General features: G+C 42.7%; 1 protein-coding gene across 1 annotated transcript; it reads left to right on the top strand.

Moving 5' to 3' along the window:
* The first annotated feature begins 6,605 nt into the window (after positions 1-6,605).
* Positions 6,606-19,082, top strand: tp53inp1 (tumor protein p53 inducible nuclear protein 1). The gene is made up of 4 exons (XM_030102182.1): positions 6,606-6,825; positions 10,857-11,245; positions 14,151-14,655; positions 14,756-19,082. Exons 2-4 carry the CDS (start codon positions 11,113-11,115, stop codon positions 14,976-14,978), a joined length of 861 nt encoding a protein of 286 aa, XP_029958042.1. The 5' UTR covers positions 6,606-6,825; positions 10,857-11,112; the 3' UTR covers positions 14,979-19,082.
* Positions 19,083-19,547: the final 465 nt, after the last annotated feature.

Genomic DNA, 19,547 nt, shown 5'->3' with positions numbered 1-19,547 from the left:
GCTGATGCAACTTCAGAGGAGGACGCCACACTTCAGGTTCTCTTTATTTCCCCCTCAGGCCTCCATGTGAGACGAGTTTTCCGTGTCTTCTGTGTCGTTGCGCAGAAAGAAACTGACAGAAAAAAGTGAACCTTTATTTTCCACAGAGTTGGCTGTGTGTCTGTGTCTGTGTGTGTGTTTGATCTGTGTGTGTTATATCAGCTCATCAAACACTCCACCTCTCGCTCTGGGTGTGTGCTCGCATGTGTGTGATCCTGCATTTTAAAGCTTATCATCACTTGAAGCGACACTCCACCCAAAATCCGTCTGAGCAACAAAAGCACAAACACTCAGTTTGAGCTTCCTCATTCATGGCGAACGGCTGCTGGATCTCAATGACTATGATTTCTTTAAATGCTATTTCTTGTTAAATACACATTTTCCAACCTCTGTCAGAGCAAAATGTACTTTACTGCTATTGTACTTTGTCCAGAAATGACAGATTATACAGTAGGAAAGAAGTACTCAATAATGTCAAGACAATAAGTGGGACTAAAGGTCATTTGGGGAATATTTCAATAGGAACATTTGCAACAGATATCTCTCTATATTTTCTGTATAATTTTAAATGCTTAGATTAGTGAAGTCTCATTCATATAGGAAATAAAAGACATGTTAATTCCTGTGAATTCCTGCAGTGTGTTTTACACACTGCAGGTCGGCCTCGCCGTGCCTGTGCCGACCCTGGCCGGCTGTAAAGCCGTGAACTGTTGGGAGTCACAGGTCAGTGTGTTACACATTCCTCCCCGCGAGTTTACGTCCCGGGCTGCAGGGCAAACTCAGCGCTGAACCCTGACTCACTCCTACTCCTCTGCAGAGCTGAAGAAGACGCTGTAATCAGACCCAGAGATTACGAGTGGGAATGGCGTGTTTTCAGGGAACTTGGGAAGTTTACAGTCGGAACATTCTAATCGTGAAGATGGGAGCGTTCCTATAGCAACAGCAAACACACAGCAAGCCCTGTCTGTGGAAATCCACATGAAAAATACTGCTGTCATCTCTCATATAAACCAGTAAATGCATGGAATGATGCTTGTAAAGTCGATGTTATCCACAGAGGTTGTGTCGAAGCGTGAGGAAATACAGTTTTATTCTAAAATGTTATATCTATTAGAGTGCAGCAGTGATATTCTGCAAGTAGATGTGAAAGAAAACAACCAAGTGATAACACATTAGCGTCTCACAGTTCTCAAACTTCTTCCTTTCTCCATGTGGGAAGCTTCCAGTTTGAGAGCAGTTACTTCACAGTTCCTCTTAATCGCTGCTGGTAGTTATTGCAGAATATGTGTACTTGTACTTAAATAGCAACGATGCACAGCTTTCAGCTGAGCTGCTTTTGTGGCCATGTGAGTCAAGCAAACGTCCAAAAGTTCTTAATTTTACACTGCAATTAAAAATTGTAAATAACAAAGAACAGATGATTCTAAACACTGCAGCCTGCAAATGATTCACATTTCAAAGCAGAATAAACTCATTAGCTAAAACTCTTTCCAATTTTTTCCCCCCAGAATGACACATTATGGAGCAGGAATGAGTTTTCAATGAGAATAACTAGCAGGAGGTCATTGATCCCTGCTCACAGAGCGGAGAATTGTGTAACACAGCATGTAACCATTAGCCAGATTGCATAAAGATGTCACAAAAAGAATGCTTGTGATGGATCATTGTGATGTGCTGCAGCCACTGCTTACTATGAGGGGACATTGTGTTTGTAAAACTCCCTGTGAGACACACACACACACACACACACACACATACACACACACACACACACACACACACACAGCTATAGTTTTGCCTCTTCGGGGGATGGTAGATAGCGGTCACTTCCTGGTGACTTCCCATAACCAAAACCTAACCTTATGGCGCCTCTAAGCCAATCATACCATTTAATGATTTACATTATTAACACCTGCTGTTCTCCCACCGAAAAACTCAGGTTTTGATAATGTGTAAACACATTTCTGTACCAAAAACATGAGTCACACTGAAGGCATTGAACATCTTGTCCAGCAGCTAATCAGAAACAAATGAGTCAAGTTTGAAATACCGCAGGACACAGGTAACGCGTCAGACTCAACTTGATTATTATCAGTATTTTATTAGTACTATTTCTACCACTAACACTAGTAACCTACTACTGCTCTCTTTTTATGATCTGAAGCTGGCTGTCACTACCATGATAATCCATTTCACTATCTGACAGATAACACTCATTCCCAAAAAAAACAAGCCTGGTCGCCAGATGTTGGAGCCACTGTACTGCCAAAAGGTTCTGGGTGAAAGAAACACACATAAACTGACAAATGAATCATTTTTACCCACTGTCATAAAACTCCACTGTGCCAAAGCAGTAGAACTGTATTATGGCAGCTACTGGACATTACTATGCATTCCGTGTGTGTGTGTTTCCTTGTAATCTCCGGTGTTTAGTAATCCTACTCCACTCTATCCTCTTGCAATATGGTTACAATATGTTCCCAACATCAGTGTGCCCCGGAACAGATAAGGGATGTTTTTCTATTGCGATGTATGTTGACTTATCTGTTTCTGTTGAATAACTTCTTGTTTTTGGCTCCACTGAATATCAGTGGCTTTGAATTTCAAATGTAACTTCTCTATTGTGAATTCAACAGCAGACCGACGGACCATAACCGGCACTTAAAGTTCCAGTTTGGCCTGTTCAAGGAAAACAAAAAGAAAAAAAAAATCTTACTTTGGTCAAACATTGATATAAATTAGGTTTTTATATATATTAACGTAGTCTGGTATTTTTACGTATGCAGTTTTGAACTTGAGGTCATTGTAACATGTGGTTTGTCAGGAAGTTAAACCTCAAATGTGAACCAGACATATTCATTTCCAGCTCCAGACTGCAGGTTAAAGTCGACTGGTTGTGATGTAACAGAGTGGAAAGCAAAACAAAGCGCAGGAAGGGAGGGGTGAAGGACGTCTTATCTGTGTTGTGGACTCAGAACGGGACAGGTGTGTCCTTGTTTTTTTGGGAATGGAAAAATATAGGGTAACACTTTGTCCCGATGTCCAGCTTTTCTGTGTTTTTCCACTTGACTTGAGAATTGCAACGATGGCAGTACAGTATGGACAAAAGCCTCTGCAGTGGCACCAGCGGGGGTTCGGTGCCCTTGCCGCAGAGGAAACCGATCAACACACCAAAACATGCAAAATCTACTCATAAACACTGTTTAAGAAATAGAAAATTGCATTAGATAAAAAGAAGTGAGAAAGAGGTGCAAAAAAAAAAATAACTCAAGTCAACAAAAATCCATCTCACAGTCATTAAAAAGTAAAGGCACACAACTAAACGTTCAAGCTGAGGCACATAAAGGAGCACAACTATTCTCAAATAGTGACTTAAAACTACTGAACAAAGAAGGTAAAATCAAGGTTTAGTTCTCGTTCACGCACACTGAGATTTTTTTTTTTCCTGCTTGACGGTAGACTACCAGAAATAAACAAGAAGGTCAGAACAGGCGCAAAGTGCCGCCACTACTATCATCACTATCTTAAATATTCTTCTGTAACTGCACATGATCTATTTTTGGGTTGCACTTCTCACCTGCACCGCATTTATCATTTACGTGAACCTCAGACACTCGTAGCTGTTTTTGTTCTAAAGCTGCTACAAGCTGCATGCTAACCGTTCCTTGCTAACTCTTCTCTCATGCTCACAGGTGTTTCTTACAGCGTCACGCAAAGCGAAGTTAGAGGTTTCGAATTCTACTCATAAATTCCACTCATGTTTTTGAGGAACAATAATCTGCACCTCGACCGAATACCAGGAAGACAGTTCCTGTCTTCACAGATTCAGTGTATTTTAGGATAAAAACACCTTTTAAGTTGCATACTAAGAGTTAAAAGTCATGGGTTGAGAAGTGTAACGTAGCATTGTGCAGCCTTTTTTCAGGCGTTCATGGTGTTTCTTTCATATTGTTTGTAGATGATACATAAGCTAATGCCAGGGAGTGAATACCGAGTCTCCTAATGTTGCCCGTCAGAGGCGATTGGAGCTTGTTGGTCCCTCTGCTGACCCACATACCTGAATTTATCTTCACGCTCTGAGGGTGAGGGTGCCAGGTGGGTTCAGCGTGTCTACTCAGTGTATTTTAGCTTCAAAACAAACAACTGTCTCCTGGATTTAACGTCGTTTCGACGGGAAAAGAGTCAAACACGAAGCACAGACTCGAACCTGGAAGCAGAAAGTCTTGTGTTGCATCAGCTGTGTCACACCCAGTGAAGGTGCTTCAAAGGAAGCTGATTCATGTGATCTAAAGTCTAGAAACTTAGATGTGATTTTGTGTACTTGCTTGATAATGGACTGAAAACCCAACAGAAGATTGGCTGCAGGACGTCTTTGGAGCTGGATAAAGCCAGTAGAGAAGATAGATGTGAAAACAACAGTTTTGAAAACTAGGACATGCACAGTAGGAAGAGTGATAGCACGGTTCTATTTTAGATACTTTTCTTTCAGAAGAGCCTTAAAATCATAAGTTGTATAAAGGGATATAAATCTTTAGCCTGTGACCTTTCACTCTTCGACCCCTTTAAACGGTTGTGACCAGCCTCGTTGATCCCTGCTTTTATCTTTGATTTCTATTAGTATGTCTTATACTTTTATTTCCTAATGCTCACATGTAACACTTTGACATTTTTTTTTTTTGCAAATGTAAAGTGCTTTACAAATAAAATGTGGAGGTTGCAGGAACGGAGCAGTCGGACACCGACACCACAACACATTGTTTTTCTATCACACCTGTTTTGCCTGGAGGCCATCCGTGGTTGTATTAAATCACAAACGGGACTCCTTTGACAGGTTTTCTGTAAACACAAAGTGCAACAGCACCGAGATCGCTGTTAAAATGCTATTTCCGACTCTCAGTAGAAAAGGATTTTTCTAATGAAACAAGAATCTTCGTGGAGTTACTTATTAAACCAGTTGCATCTTCAGCCCCCTACTGAAGAGCTTTTAATTTCTTTAAATGCAAATTCTAGTCTTTGTGCTACAGTAACCAAATTTTCTTCACCTTCATTTGCAAATGAGGAGAGGAATCTGCAGCATAAACTGTAATTATTGTATTTATTAGATTTTTTTCATACTGTATTTAATCCTCTTGGGGAAATGTCTTCACTGAATTGGCCTGTCAGTCAGCAGCCACACACCACCTTGCTGGGTGAGACTTTAAAAAATTGGGAGTTGGTGTGTTAAAAAGCCACTGGGAACACATCCTACTTAGACAGCAAGACAACATTTGAAGTTCTGTTAAATTTAAAGTGTGAAATAGTATTTCCATGCGAAATGTCCCCGAAACTCAGGATGTCCTCCAGCAATACCCAAAAGTTAACATTCACAGTTTTCCAATATTTCAAAAGTATCCGACAAATGGTGAATAACACACATTTTAACCCATTTTCTTTTCTTTTATTTCATAATACATAATCATGATGGATTTGTGGTGCAGTTTGCAATGGTAAGCTCTGTCAGCTCTGTCTCTGGCTTGTGTCATTCCGTGAATATATTGTCCGTGACTCATACGAACTAGTAGATGTGAAGATATGTGAGAAAGATTATTATCTCTTTGTGATGCCTTCATTTGCTATGAGTGTTGTCTTGACACTTAGCAGGAATGGAAGTTGCATGCAGAGGGTGTTTAACAAGCATACAGCTCAGAGACACAGCGATTAATTCACATCACAGCAAGAACACTTGAAATCAACTCTGGCTTCTGTGGTGTTGCTATATTCTTCCTGTGGGTAATCCGACTTCTTCTTAGTCTGAAGTTCTGAAGTGCAGACACCTATTGTTCATAAAGCAGTATGCGTGGATATTTTTGTGCGTGGTCATATGTTTCTTTTGTCCATTACAGGATCCATCACTGTCCCTCCCTCTACTTCAACAAAAAGGATGGCTGGATGATCATCGGGGAGGGGCTCCTTCCTGTCCCTCTGTGCTTCCCCCCCTGCAATTCCTGCATATGATCATTCAAGGGGCCCAACTTGAAATTCTTGCCCTGGGGCCCCTCAGAGGGTTAATCCAGACTGGATTTATTACATAACTGTGAGCTACTAACCTAAACTAAGCAGGAGCACAGCCTTGGATGCTTCCACAAACACAACTTATTGTTTTCACCAGTCTGTGAATGTTTCATGACGCTGTTATGCAAGCTTTACATCTCAGCGGTCACACTCTGTGTAGGATGTGATGTCTGTGAGAGAAACTGAGAGATCAGCATCTGGATCCGGATGTCAGTCTGTTCACATAACAGCAGCCCCCCTTTTTTTTTTTTTTTTTTTTTGGGTGGGGGGGGGGGTTATGGGTGAAGAAAAAGCTGTTTTGGTTGTGTATATGTGTGTTTTTTCAAAGTGCTTTGCCCAGTCATGTCCGCTTTTAGTTGCGGGGGGAGGGGAGTCACGTGTGTTAGTGACAGTCCGAATTACGCGTTCTGATTGGCCGAGCGGCCCCGGGCCCGTGCCCCGTGATTGGCTGTCCGCGGTGACGTCACGGCGATCAGCTGTTGGAGCTCCACAACAACAACAAAAGAAGGCGCAGTCGGAGCGGCGAGGAGGAAACGGACTGCAAGCAAGGAAAGCACTGTGACTCCCCATGTACAGTCCGTAAATTAACCTTTTATATATATGTATAAGTATCTTATTTCTTCCACGAAGAAACCTTAAGTTTTTCTATTTTTCGAAAAAGTAACGCAGCTACCTCAGTCTTTACGGATTTTAATCTGAGCTCGTTTACATCTCCTCCTCCTCCTTCTGCCGCAGGTGAGTTCTTTGTTTCCTTCTCGGTGAACATCGGCGGCCCCGCTGCCTCTTTTCCTCTCATTTCGAGGCGGATTGCTTTTTTGCATCCACGTTTACAGGATGCGACACTTCTCAGCTTCCAGAAACAGACACGGGAAGCGGCTGTTGTCGACGTCTCGAGCCTCACCGTCGCGTTTTTGTTCGTCCGTGTTCACTCCGTTGTCTCAGCGTAATCTCTCCCCCGGACGCTTTTACACACGCTTTTGCAAAGCAAAACTTGATTTTTTTTTTCATTCTCCTTTGCACAACTCTTTGAAAGCTCCGGGGTTATTTTAGAAACGCTTTATCAGATGTTTGTAGAGATAAAAGTTGAACAGGCGGTCAGACGCTGCGGTTCAGCCCTGCTAGTGTTGGATTACAGCCTCCTCCCCTTCCCCTTATTTAACCAGCACAGCTCCACATCATTACAGCATCAATCTGGCTTTTCTGACTCCAGTAAACTCCTAACAAATACCATCTGCACCGATGGTCTAGCACCATTAATAGACTGAGTCCTATCCAGGGAATGTAGCTGGATGATAATTGTGGATGTGTGTAGCAATTCTGCAATGCACTGTTTTATAATCCGTGGCGTAGATGAGAAGGTGAGCTCAAAATGGACTGTTTAAAATACTCTCTGACCAATTAATCCAATGCTCAAGACAGTTAAGTCAACAATCTATTCGTGCACCTCAGTTAGAGAGTCAGTGTTGCTTTTATTCAATAGTTTACCGAGGTTTTGTCCATCAAAAGTTGTAGTAACCTAAATTGTTGCACTAGGTCCATAAACACTAATCCTTTGTTGTCAGAATTACCATGATACACGGTGTTAACTCCTGTTTTATTTTTCACAATCTGTATGTAATCTGGGTTTGACCCTCCTCCACAGGCCCAGCCTCAGGTTTTCACTAATCCCACACCCTAAACACTGAGGGCAACAGATTTCAGGCTTGTAGGTGTCCTATATAGCCCACCTCCTTCACAGCCAGCGAATAAATTAACGGGTGGGATCTGATGTAAGAGATGCCCCGATTGCATTGTCAATAAGCCACGGAAATGGCTCGGCGACCCACTTAAACCAAGATTAATGGTCTATGATCCAAGCCCCGGGGAGCTTTTCTTTGCGTTTGGAGAGAAGGATGCAGTCATGCTCAGTATTTATCCCTGAGATGTCCTGTCAGAGGAGGAGGAGGGTGAAGAGTGGAGCAGAAACAGGTGCAGCAGATTATACCGGCCTGCTGTTGTCGGTGTGACAGTCAGTCAGCGCAAACCTTTCTCTGTTTTATATTCGTCACAGCTGCTCGGTGTTTACAGAGGCGGAGTTTGAGTCTTCTCGAAAAGAAGGCTTTCTCTTTTCTCTGCTTCCACGTGAAGTGTGAAAGGCGTATGAGAAATACGAGCTCACCGTGAGAACGTAAACGCATCGCGCAGAGCGGCCCCGCATGTTTTTCAAATGTGGAGTTGCGTTCAGGTGTCAGTAAGATAATTGTATATTCTCCTTCTTGCAGTAGTTTTGAGGCTTATTAGGATTTATGAAGTCGGTTTGCGGTCAACACGTCGAAAGTTGGTTTCAACCACCTAGTGGTGATTGTTATTCTAGCACCGAGCATATTTGGCTGTTGTGATTAAAACTCCGTTCTATGTTTTTGTGTTTTTGTTTCTAAATTCAAGATATTGTACTAACAGACATGCAGGAAAAATAGCTAGTTCACTTATGATACAAACTAGGCTTTACATGTGAGAAGTTATTTCCACCTTCAGATAATGATGCAATATTGCTGCATTGGAAGCAAATAGAGGAAATTATTTTTGTAGGTTGGGCTGGCAGGTGTGACAACTGACTTACACACACACACACACACACACACACACACACACACACACACACACACACACACACCAAGGGATTCTTGTTCAACACCATTGCTGATCTCACTAATAATGCACAATACCTTTGAGTAGATCTTAATCTTCCTATGACATAGCCACTTTTTTAAGTAATTATTTCAGAAATGACAAATGGCGTGAAGGATCATGATTGTTCTGACCTAAATTTACATGTCATTAAATGCAATATTTGTGTCTGCAATAATTGTTTTTTTGTTTTGTTTGTTTTTTTGTGTGGGTGTGTGTGTTTTGTATGATACATTCAGCAATCTGACAATCTTAAGCAGTGTTTTTGTGTGTCCAAGCCCAATAACTGTCTGAACAGTCACCCGACCGTAAAGAAATGTTTCACTGAGCTGAAAACTCCAAAATGAGGGACAAAAGAAGGATTTTAAGCGTGATGGCTGCCTTGAACTCTTGGCATTAGCCCACTAGCATCACACCATATTTATACACCAGGCAGCTTGCAGAGGGAATGTGGCACTGATCACTACACTTTTGTCAACTTTCCCAGAGTGAAAGACTGTAGTCAGACCAGCAGACAGCCTGCAAGTCAGCTGTCTCTTTATATCCTCCAAGCACAGCTGGTCTATTTATTTACAGGGTGAACAAAACACAAATGGGTGGCTTTCCTTCTGCTCATCTTCATCAGATCAGCCGGTGAAGAAAGTGCAGCTGCTGGATCTACAGGAAAATAATCTAATCAGATTCACTTTGCACATGAGGGGAAATACAGGCGATGCAGTCATTAAGCCATCACTGTGTGTTTACAATATAATCATGAGCTGACATGAATATCAAATCATTTTCACTGAGGTGGTAAGTTAAAGAAAGTGTCTGTATTGAAGGAGAAGTGAAGTAGTGATTTGTCGCTGATAAAACCACCAACAGCTGAAAGATTAGTGTGACTGGAGGCACAAAAACAGCCTATAAAAATATTAATGGCTTCAGTGTATTTGTACTCTTACTCATTCATCTCATACTTTATTTTTATTTGTATATTATATTCCATTATTGGATGTAATTGCTCCAGACTGGGAGAAAATCTTCAATTACATTTTAGTGAACCTCTTGGAGCGACTCAATACACCACCTGGGAGTGTAAACTTGTACTGCAAGATGAAACTGAAAAAGAGGACTATGGTGTTTTTATTAACAATTTGGTTTATTTTGTTGTTTAAAAAAAAGCATTAAAAAATCCCCTTTTAAGTCAGAAAAGTTAATGAATAATTGAAGCAGGATAATAAAATGAATCACCACACTGGTCAGTTCATGTAATGAATAGTTATTCAGTAACAATCACTCTTTTTTTTCTAATTCAACACACTAACCAAGGAAAATATTTTGGAAGGCTTTAAACCACAACCGCCTGCAGAACAGTGGTTGATCTAATCTGGCTTTTACTAGGAGAACATTGATTTGTCGTATTGAGTGTAATATTGATTAGAGTATGAAGGGTTTTTCGCAGTTTGAGCTGACCTCCACTACTAATTTTATACTCTGTTTACATTTTCTGTGGGGGTAGATAAGGCTGCTGGTAACTTGATAATTACTTGGCTGGTTGTAAAGCTTCTCATCTAATGTAACCCTTTTATGATCTACATTTTATTATGGAACTTTGATTTTCTTTTTGAGTTAATGGAGACACCCGGTTCACTTTCTTTACTTTTGGTACTCATTCAAGAAGAAATTGGAGCTTTAGGCTTTGAAAAAAATCAGATAATTTCCCCAGGGAGTTGTTGCAGTCCAAACACGGAGCCAGACAGGTATGAGTTAAATTCATCAGGTAGACATGCACTTCGCTGCAGTGGGAGGATCATGTTGCTCTGTGTCTGCTGGATGTTGAAGCAGACAGCTGTTTGCTAACATTAGTTTGCCATAACAGCTTTATATGGTGATAAATACCCTCGCATCGCTGCCCCTGAGCCGTTTGCATTTTATTTTAAATCACATCAATCAGTGGATGAGATTTGACACTTTATTTCTCTTATTACACAAATGACATACATATTTCAGACTCATGCAACTCATGGAGAAAATAAAAACTTCTTGGAGTTCAAATTTTTTTTTTTTTTTTTTAGTTTAAATCTACTCTGTTCATTGAGTTTTCTCTTTTTCTCTTTCAGGGCTTTTTTTGTACTTTTGCACTCGTGAAACGATCCTGACGTCGAGCGATGTCCAGTCCGAGTCTGCTGGCCCTCAGATGATCCATGACCACACATCATTGATGCACTTTAGCACCTTTTCCGGAGGCCTCCCCCTACCGTGAACCCCGCAGCTGATGACCAAAGTGACCGCAACGCCTCCCCGCCGCCGCCCCGAGCCTCGCGCCCCCTTCTGCCCCGCCGCCCTCGGCCTCTCGCCTCCTCAGGACGTCCCAGGATGTTCCAGAGGTTTGCCAGCGCTCTGTTTGGGGACGATGCGGAGGAGGTGAGCCGATGCAACAGGCCCGGAGATGGCAAAGAGGAGGAGGGGGAGGAGGACGACGAAGACTGGATCCTGGTCAACTACCTGGGTAGGTTTGATGTGCAGGGACATCAAGGTGAACTGATCAGACTCTGATTTGGATAATTGTAACTTGTTGATTTATCTGGATAGTTTATCTCTTTGATGGAGATAAAAATAGAAAATTCTGAGGCTTAAACCTCAGCTAAGTGACCTCAGGCATAGCTATAGAGCACTGCAGTTGTGTATATGTAAGATAATGTCTTTAGACGGAGGCTGGACCATTATAAAAGCAGGGGAAGGTCAGTGTGGGTGGAAGCTGGTGGCTTCAGTTCAGAAAGAGTGTAAATATTTGATCAAAAAGAGATTCTGGAGCAGGACATCAGATATGTGTGCATGAAAAAACTCATGTGCAGTGTTAGATGTCTGTGGGTGTTGATGAAAGGTGTCCGAAAGGTGTAAAAAAAAAAAATTATTGTTTTTATCATGAATGTTGCAAATCCCTGACCCAGGTTGAAGCTCAGGGTGGTTAAAAAATAAACCAGCATGGACAGGTCAGAGATGAAGACCCAGCATAACTTTAGCGTTTTGTAACGAGAGGTTAAAGTCGAGCCAAGTTTCCAGAACTGTCTGACACCAAAAAAAGATCGCAGTCAAAACAGACACGACACAGCAAGAAGTTAAAGGAGACCCACACACACACACACACTCACTGTATACAGAAACACGACACACTGCAGTGACTTCCAGATGGCTCCGAGTGAATCTTGGCACAGCTTCGGTTTGGCCCACTGTTCACCCACTGCCGGTCTCGACTCGACCTGACCCATCTCCGATTCCACGGTGGTGTGAATATTTCAGACGGGAGGGGGGGGGAGAAACAGAGGCTGTCTGGCTCTCAGCCTGTTGGGGGGGGGGTGAAATGGGGTTGAACATCAGGCAGTTTATGGGCAACTCAACCTGTAAACAGGTCAAACAAAAGTGCCTGCGGACCCAGATGAGGTAAAAATAGATGGCGGTGGTTCCCCTCCTTGGCCCATGGAGGTGTACATGTATGGGCAGAGAGCAGACTTTGATATCGCTCCATCTAGCCCTCCAGGATCCAGTGTTTTGTTTCTCCTGTACATCAAGCTGTTATGAAACTTGGAAAAAGTTCAGCGTACAATCTGTTATTAGAAGCCTTGTTGGCATTGTCTCTCAGATCAGTGTTGCAACACATTGCCCTCCTTCATTTGACCTTAACTTTAAATATGAGACACACAGTAATGACCAGATTAATAATTAGTCCCAGCTAAGTTATATAGTGTGAAAAATAGAGCCATAGCCACTGTTTGCAGCTTGCAGATGCCTGTGGATTTGAACTTTTATGACCCATAATGTACACCAGCTGCACATGCCAGGATATGCATGCATGTGAGGACAATGTAATGTAAACACAACACACTGCAGCTCACGTTTATATAACTTATATTGACTTACAGATGGCAAAAAGCTGCAGGGTCATGCATGAAAAATGTGGCTGAAATTCCAAGTTTTTCAAGTGTGTCATCCGCTCAGGCAGTAAAGTTAGCTAAAGAATTTGTGTTGGAAAAAAAAAAAGTGGTGAAAGATGTTTTCAGCAATTAAAACTTCCAGACTCTGAGCTTCTACGGTTCAGGAGTTACGAGGGGTCAGCTAGTTCGTTTCTAATCTTCACCGGCCTCATTAATCCAACACACTGCCGCACAGCGTGCTCAAAACACCGTCAGCCCCTCTCTAATGAGGCTGCAGAAAAACCCGTTGTTCGGTTGACACTGTACACTCCGAACAGGCTCGGTCTGCAGAAGCTCCCAGCCTCCGCAGGAGGAGATCAGCTGCCGATGGCCTCGGACACCTGAGGTCCGTCCTGCTGCTGCCGCTGAGCGGATAGAGTGTGCAGATCAGCTGAGCCGCGGCACTGAGTCAGCACTCTGCGGCGTCTCCGGCCTGCTGCGGGTAAACAAGGATCCCTCTGTGAACTCCTGGGAGTTGAAGCCACCGGGTGGCGTTGGTGTCACGTGTGGAGATGGGATGTAAACACTCACTCACATGTCTGGAAACGCAAAAATCTACATGCAAGCAACAGACAGAGAGGTCAGGAAGGTGATCTGATGAGACCGTTGACTTTTTAAGGTGTGTGTGTCAATTTCAGTGCTCATCTCTGTTATTTACTATGTTATTTAGTTTTACCTGACCACAGTTGTAATCAGAAATCCCTCAAACAGAACAGAAATCAGACAGAGAGACATCTGCTTAGTCCGCACTGAGTTATTTTTAATCATGCAGTCGCTGGGCTGAGATCATGTTTTTCAACTCCGTGACTTCCTGTTTTTCTGTGAATCATTAGAAGTGCGTGTTTGTCAAACAAGAGTCTGACGTGGAGCTTTTGGCACGCTTCACTTTCAAACATTAACATCTGATGTTCAGCTCTGCAGGATGTTGATTTATGAGCAAACGACTTTATGCGGGGCTCGTTTCTGCTGCCTTTCATGTGGGGGGGAAACGCAGAGTGGCAGGATCAGCTATGAGGGGATTAAGCTGCTCTGTTAGCCGGCAGGTTTAGCCTCACGCCGCCCGCTCATACTAACACACACATGTGATGGACTGAGGATTCACTCTGACATGCAGTGCTGAGCTGTCAGGCTCCAGGTCTCTGGCTGCTCAGCGTGCACAGAATGATTGTTTACATCTGTTAGATTCTCTGCAGCTGCACAGAGGAGCCACACTGCCACCTGCTGGTCGACTGGAGACACTACACCAGCGTTTTTAACCACAACAGAATTTTTCCTTGATAGAAAGTTACAAAACAAATATTGAAAATACAGTAATTTCTTATTTTTTTAAACCAAATTAAATCATAAACATTACTTTTCATTTGATTCTTAACTTCTCCTTGAGCTCGGGTGTGCTGGTCGTGATCACGCCTGTTCTAACCAGTCCTCCATCTCCCCCTGCAGCTGAAGCTTGCTCCAGTTCGTGTGGTGACGGCCTCTCCGGCTCCACCGCCGGCCCCGAGGGAGAGGAGGAAGAGGAAGAGGAGGAAGACCTGGTGATGATCCCTTCCCCCATGGCCAGCCCCCCGGTCCGTTACGCCTCCACCACCTCCCTCAACTCCACGGCGGACACCGACGTGGACGGCGGAGCGGACGAGGACGAGGAGGACGGCGGCTTCCTGCGCCTGGACGCCCGGTCCCTGCAGGAGAGCTGGTTCGTCACCCCGCCGCCCTGCTTCACCGGCAGCAGCAGCCTGCCCATCCTGCTGGAGGCCAGCCCGCTGGAAAACCTGCTGATCGAGCACCCCAGCATGTCCGTGTATTGCCACCCGAGGCTGACCGTGGAGCCCCTGTCCGAAACCCCGCTCAACCTGGACCTGGACTTCCTGTCCAGCTCTAGACCCGCCTCACCGACAGCCTCAGGGGGGAAGGAGAATTCCAGACACTCGCCTGAAGGCCCCCGTCACAGGTGAGCAAACATATTACGTGTCTTAGAGAGATTCGAGCTGTATTCCCCAAGTTGTGACTGAATTGACGCCTCACTGTCTCCATGCTCCGTCCTCCTGCAGACCCGAGGCGGCAGCGGTCCAGCGCCGCTCCAGCCTCCACTCCACCTGCTACGCCGCCGCGCTCTCCGCCCACGCCGGCCTCGTGCAGCAGCGCCCGGGCGCCGCCGCCCAGCGTGCCCAGCCGCCATCCCGTAAGGTCCTGCGACGCCTCAACCTGCTGCGCCCCCCGAAGGCCAGTAACATGCACCTGCACCAGCCCAGCCAGAGACGCCTCAATTTCTGAGGCGCCTCGACACCTTCGTCATCGTCGTCATCAGCAATTCATCAACCTCTGGAGATCTTAAGACTGGCCACATACAAACCACATCTGTTTTTCTGACTTTGTATCAAGAATCAGACACCAGCAACAAGAAGAAGTCGTCATCAGCCTGGACAGTGAAACGAGGGACGTGGCTGGCATTTTCTTTTATTGTTTTGTTTTGTTTTGTTTTCATCAGGTCATGTGGCTAGTGAGGAGTTCCTCATCTCCCTTCCTCTTTATCCTCACCCACCCATCTTCATTTTTACCGATGCTGGAACGAAAGCATGTGAAAAGTACAGGTCATCCTTGCGCGGCGCCTCCTCCTCGCCCTCCGGTTCGCCCCGATCGTGTGTCCTTCTGTTTCTTTGTTCAGTTACGGGGAGGAAGACATGGCGCCTGTCCCCCCTCTTTCAGATTCTTTCTCCCTTTTTGTTCTTTATTGGACAACTTAATGTGTAGAATCAACGCTGTAGGTCACTTTACTCAGCGGCAGGTTCACCGCACGGCCGGGTGATCAGCCGGTGTCTCGGTCACAACGAGAATCAACTCTGAGGCAACTCAACGGGCAGGCGGGGGACATTTCACATCCTAGATCACTTGAACATTTTCATTTGTGATCGGTGCAGCGGTGTCGTGATCAGCACCGGTTCCCCTTGTGTGTTTTTCACACCAGAGGCTGGAGAAAAGAAGCCCTTCTTGAATAATCTCAGAGGACTGTTTATACTTGTTGCTTCACCTCCTGCAGTCCCAAGCGAGTTCCTGCATTTCACAATACAACAGGGTACATTCAGAACAGTCGCAGACTCAACTTTTTCTAACTTTTTTTTTTCAATATATATTCACACTAACTGTACAAACGTTATGCCTTCTAAAAAGCTTTACTGCAGATTGATTTAAAAAGAAAAAAGTACATTCTTGGCCCACATTTGAGCCTATTTGGAAAGTGCAATACTAAATACTAAATCACTGCTTCTTTATACTGTAAATCTTTTTTATTGTTTTCCACAAATTCCTTGCAAAAAAAAACCCCAACACTCTTTTCTAACTTTACTAGCAACACTTTGAGTGGAACATATGCTGCACCTCTGTTGATGGTTAAATACTGAAGGTTAGACATGAATGTAAAGCACAGCCCGGCCGGGGAGGGGTCCTTCACAGTTTCAAGGTCCCTCCTCTCCAACACGCCTGATAACAATCACTGGGACATTCAGAAAGCCTGATAGCGACTCCTTATATTCAAAAGTTAAAGAGGTCCAGCGGCCCTCCGGGTTTGACGCCTCTGACTTAACTCGATCAGGAAGACGGAGCCCGTAAACGACTGAAACCTGACAAACAGTAGCTTCTGTAGGAATCCAATCACAGTGCTGCAGCCGCTCTCTGCATTGTCGTCGACGCGATTGACTTTTACTTTGTGTTTCCTCCTTTTTGATTGTTGACTTTGCAAAACACATCCAGCTCTGTGTTAAAAATGATCTCATCTGGGAGAAAAGGCACCATTGTTTCACATAAAGAAGACGAAACCAGTGTTAGCGCCTCTTCAAAGGGATTGATCTCTGCCTTCTGGATCCTGCACACAGTCCGCCGCTTGGCTCAGAGCGATGCCTCGCCGTTGCTCATCCTGTCGCTGGCTGAACCTGCCTCTGACTTTATAATTTTCACAATATTTTTTGTTTTCAAGGAAAAAAAAAGTTTAAAAAAAGAAGAAAAAATGGCAGTAAAAAAAAAATTTACTGGGTTAAATATCACTAAACGCCTTGTTTTAACGGTAGCTTTGAGATGAATAGAAATGTAGATAAAAAATGTATGGAGAAAAAAAAAAAACTTCCAAAATATTTTTTCTAAAAAGAAAAAAACAAATTACATATCAGTATGAAGTTGATATATACTGTATGCGTCTATGGTTTCTTGCTTAGGTATGTTTGGTTATATTAGTGTGCAATCTGTTGCATAGTTGTAAAGTTGTTAGTTGTTATGATGGTGGAAGAAAGAATGGAAAAAAAAAAATGGAAAAAAGATCATTTTTGTTTGTTCTTAAATGAATCTGCAGTCCACTTCTCAGGGTCACAACCAATCACCTTTACACTTTACGAAAATGCAGATTTACTTGACTGGCTATTGATTACTCGTGCGTGCTGGGACTTTTCCAGCTCTGTCCCGGCGAGCTTTCCCTCAGTTCATGAGAAATAATCAGCTTTTACTTTATAGCGTCACAGAAAAACTTCTTTCGTCCCCGGACTGTGAAAAATGAACTCTTTGTCAGTCGAGTGTTGGGAATCCATTGAGATGGAGAGAAGCTGTCTTTTTCAGCACTGTTTATATCTCTTTTTTGTTTTTGTTTTTTTGTTTTTTTGCTCACGTGTACCTAACATGGTTTGAGAAATGTACTTTATGCTATTTGACCTGTTCTATTTTCTATGTTAACTTAGTTACATTTTGTTAAAGATTTAAACCAAAAAAAAAAAAAAAGTAGCAGTAATCTTTAACCTTTTACTAGTTATTAATAATACTGATGTTCTTTTTTTGTGTTGTTGAAACTTTTTGAGCCTTTTGCTCACAGTTCTCGGCCCCGGTGCTCCAAAACGGTGGACTGTTTATTGATTTTATGTCTGCTGTAGGGAAAGAGGAGCCCGGGCTGCGTCTCCATACTGCAGGAGAAACAAAACCATCGAAGTTCAGAGCGGCTGAATTCTACAAGATAGAAAGAAAATTAATTCTAATATTTAAAAAGTAAATTTAAATTCAGATTTCTGTCCCATTTTGAAACTATTTTAATAGAAAAACTCTGATATATATCTCTAATACTATTCAGTTGTACACTTTACATCAGATGTTATTACCTATATAAACACATTGTAACGGGTTTTATTAAGACTTGACAAGTAAATTTGATAAGAAATCAGAAAGAAAGTCCTGAAAATGATATCACTGAAATACATGGAAATGTTCATTTTGCTTGAGTATCCTGTAAATGGTTAAAGTTAAATTTTGAACATAAGAGATGAAACACAAAAATGGTCCAGCCTGTTGATATATGGACACTTTCGGCAGCGTGGTCCTTCGTTCTGCATAAATCTGACTTCAGTGCGTCTCTGGTCACCTTGATGGAGAAGTAGCATTGTGAAGAAAGTCCTAACAACGGTTTGTTAGGCTTCTGTGTGGGTCGCTGTAAATAATCTCATCCGTTAGTGGACTATTTAAGCTTTTCTTCTATTTCTCGAATGTTTTTCTCTCTCTTTCTCTGTACTATCGAGCTTCACAATCATGAACGATGTTATTTTGCGTTGCTACGATGTGTTTTTAAAAACAAACCTTAAAGACCGAAGGGATCGGAGGAGATGAAAGAGGCTCCCCTTGTTGTCAGGAGCCTTAAAACCTTGTATCTTGTTTGTTCGAGTTTCTGCTCTCTGCTCATCTCTCCACCATCAAACTAACAGGGATTTGTAATGTTTTTGTTTTAATGCCTTGAAAATTGTGGATCACGTGCCTTCCAGGTTGAAACGTTGTAATGACAATGTATCAATGAAGAACTTGAACTATCTCGTTTTTGTTTTTTTTTGTTTTTTTTTTTTGTAACTTTCCGAGTGGACTTTTAGGTAAAAACACACAAACAGATATCAGAAACCAACTATGCATCACTCGGAGGAAGCTTGTACGCTCTCGCCGCCACCACTTTCGTACAGCTTTTCTATTGACTCAACAAACCAGACAGAATGATGTAGCAAAGCCTCTTTTCTCCTGTTGTTTATTTAAAGAAAACAAAATATAAGTGTGAAATTTTGTGGCATTTTTATTTTTCACCAAGTGTTAGACATGTTTTTTTTTTTTTGTGTAGTTTACTGGAATAATACAGCACCTTGCCAAAAAGAGAAAAAAAAAAAGGTGTAGGAATTTTTAGGGTAACTTTTTATTTATCGACACAACTGGTCTCCTTTGTATTTTTGTTTGGATGTATGACGGATCAGTTCACACGGTTCTGGTGTGAAAAACAGACAAAGCTAATTAAAAATGTGGGGTCATCTGTTTTCAAACTGTAATAGTTAATACATGTGATCTCTTACTAGCCTACAATAAATGTTTTCATATACAGATCTCTGTCTCTGTTGCCTTTTTTAAAACCTGCTGTTTACTTCATCTTAGCTCCTGTTGGACCAACAACCTAATGCTACATTTACATGTTTTTTTATGGTCTTTTTTATTACATAATTCTGTTTATGCATCCACAGATGCTGAATTTGTATTACAGAGGGGACAAAAACACATCGATGTTGTGATTTTTGTTGTTGAGGCACATTTCACGTTTCTTTGAAAGATTATTGCAATAGTTTTTTCAGTCAATTAAACAATCAAACAAAACACAGCCATCTCATGGCACTTCTTCAGAGGAAGAAACACAGAGGGAAACTCAATAATCCAAACAGTTTGAAGGAAACCCTCTCTTTTGCTGGGAGGAAAATTCAGGCAGATCAACACTCCGAAGTCACTTCTTTCAGGCTCCACTGGATTCAAGGATAGAGAGAAAATGAACCTTTTCTTTTGTGAGGTCACTGTTGT

The sequence above is a fragment of the Salarias fasciatus genome, chromosome 11, assembly GCF_902148845.1.
Source record: "Salarias fasciatus chromosome 11, fSalaFa1.1, whole genome shotgun sequence".
NCBI classification, from domain to species: Eukaryota; Metazoa; Chordata; class Actinopteri; order Blenniiformes; family Blenniidae; genus Salarias; species Salarias fasciatus.
This window is presented reverse-complemented; position numbering and strand designations above follow the sequence as displayed.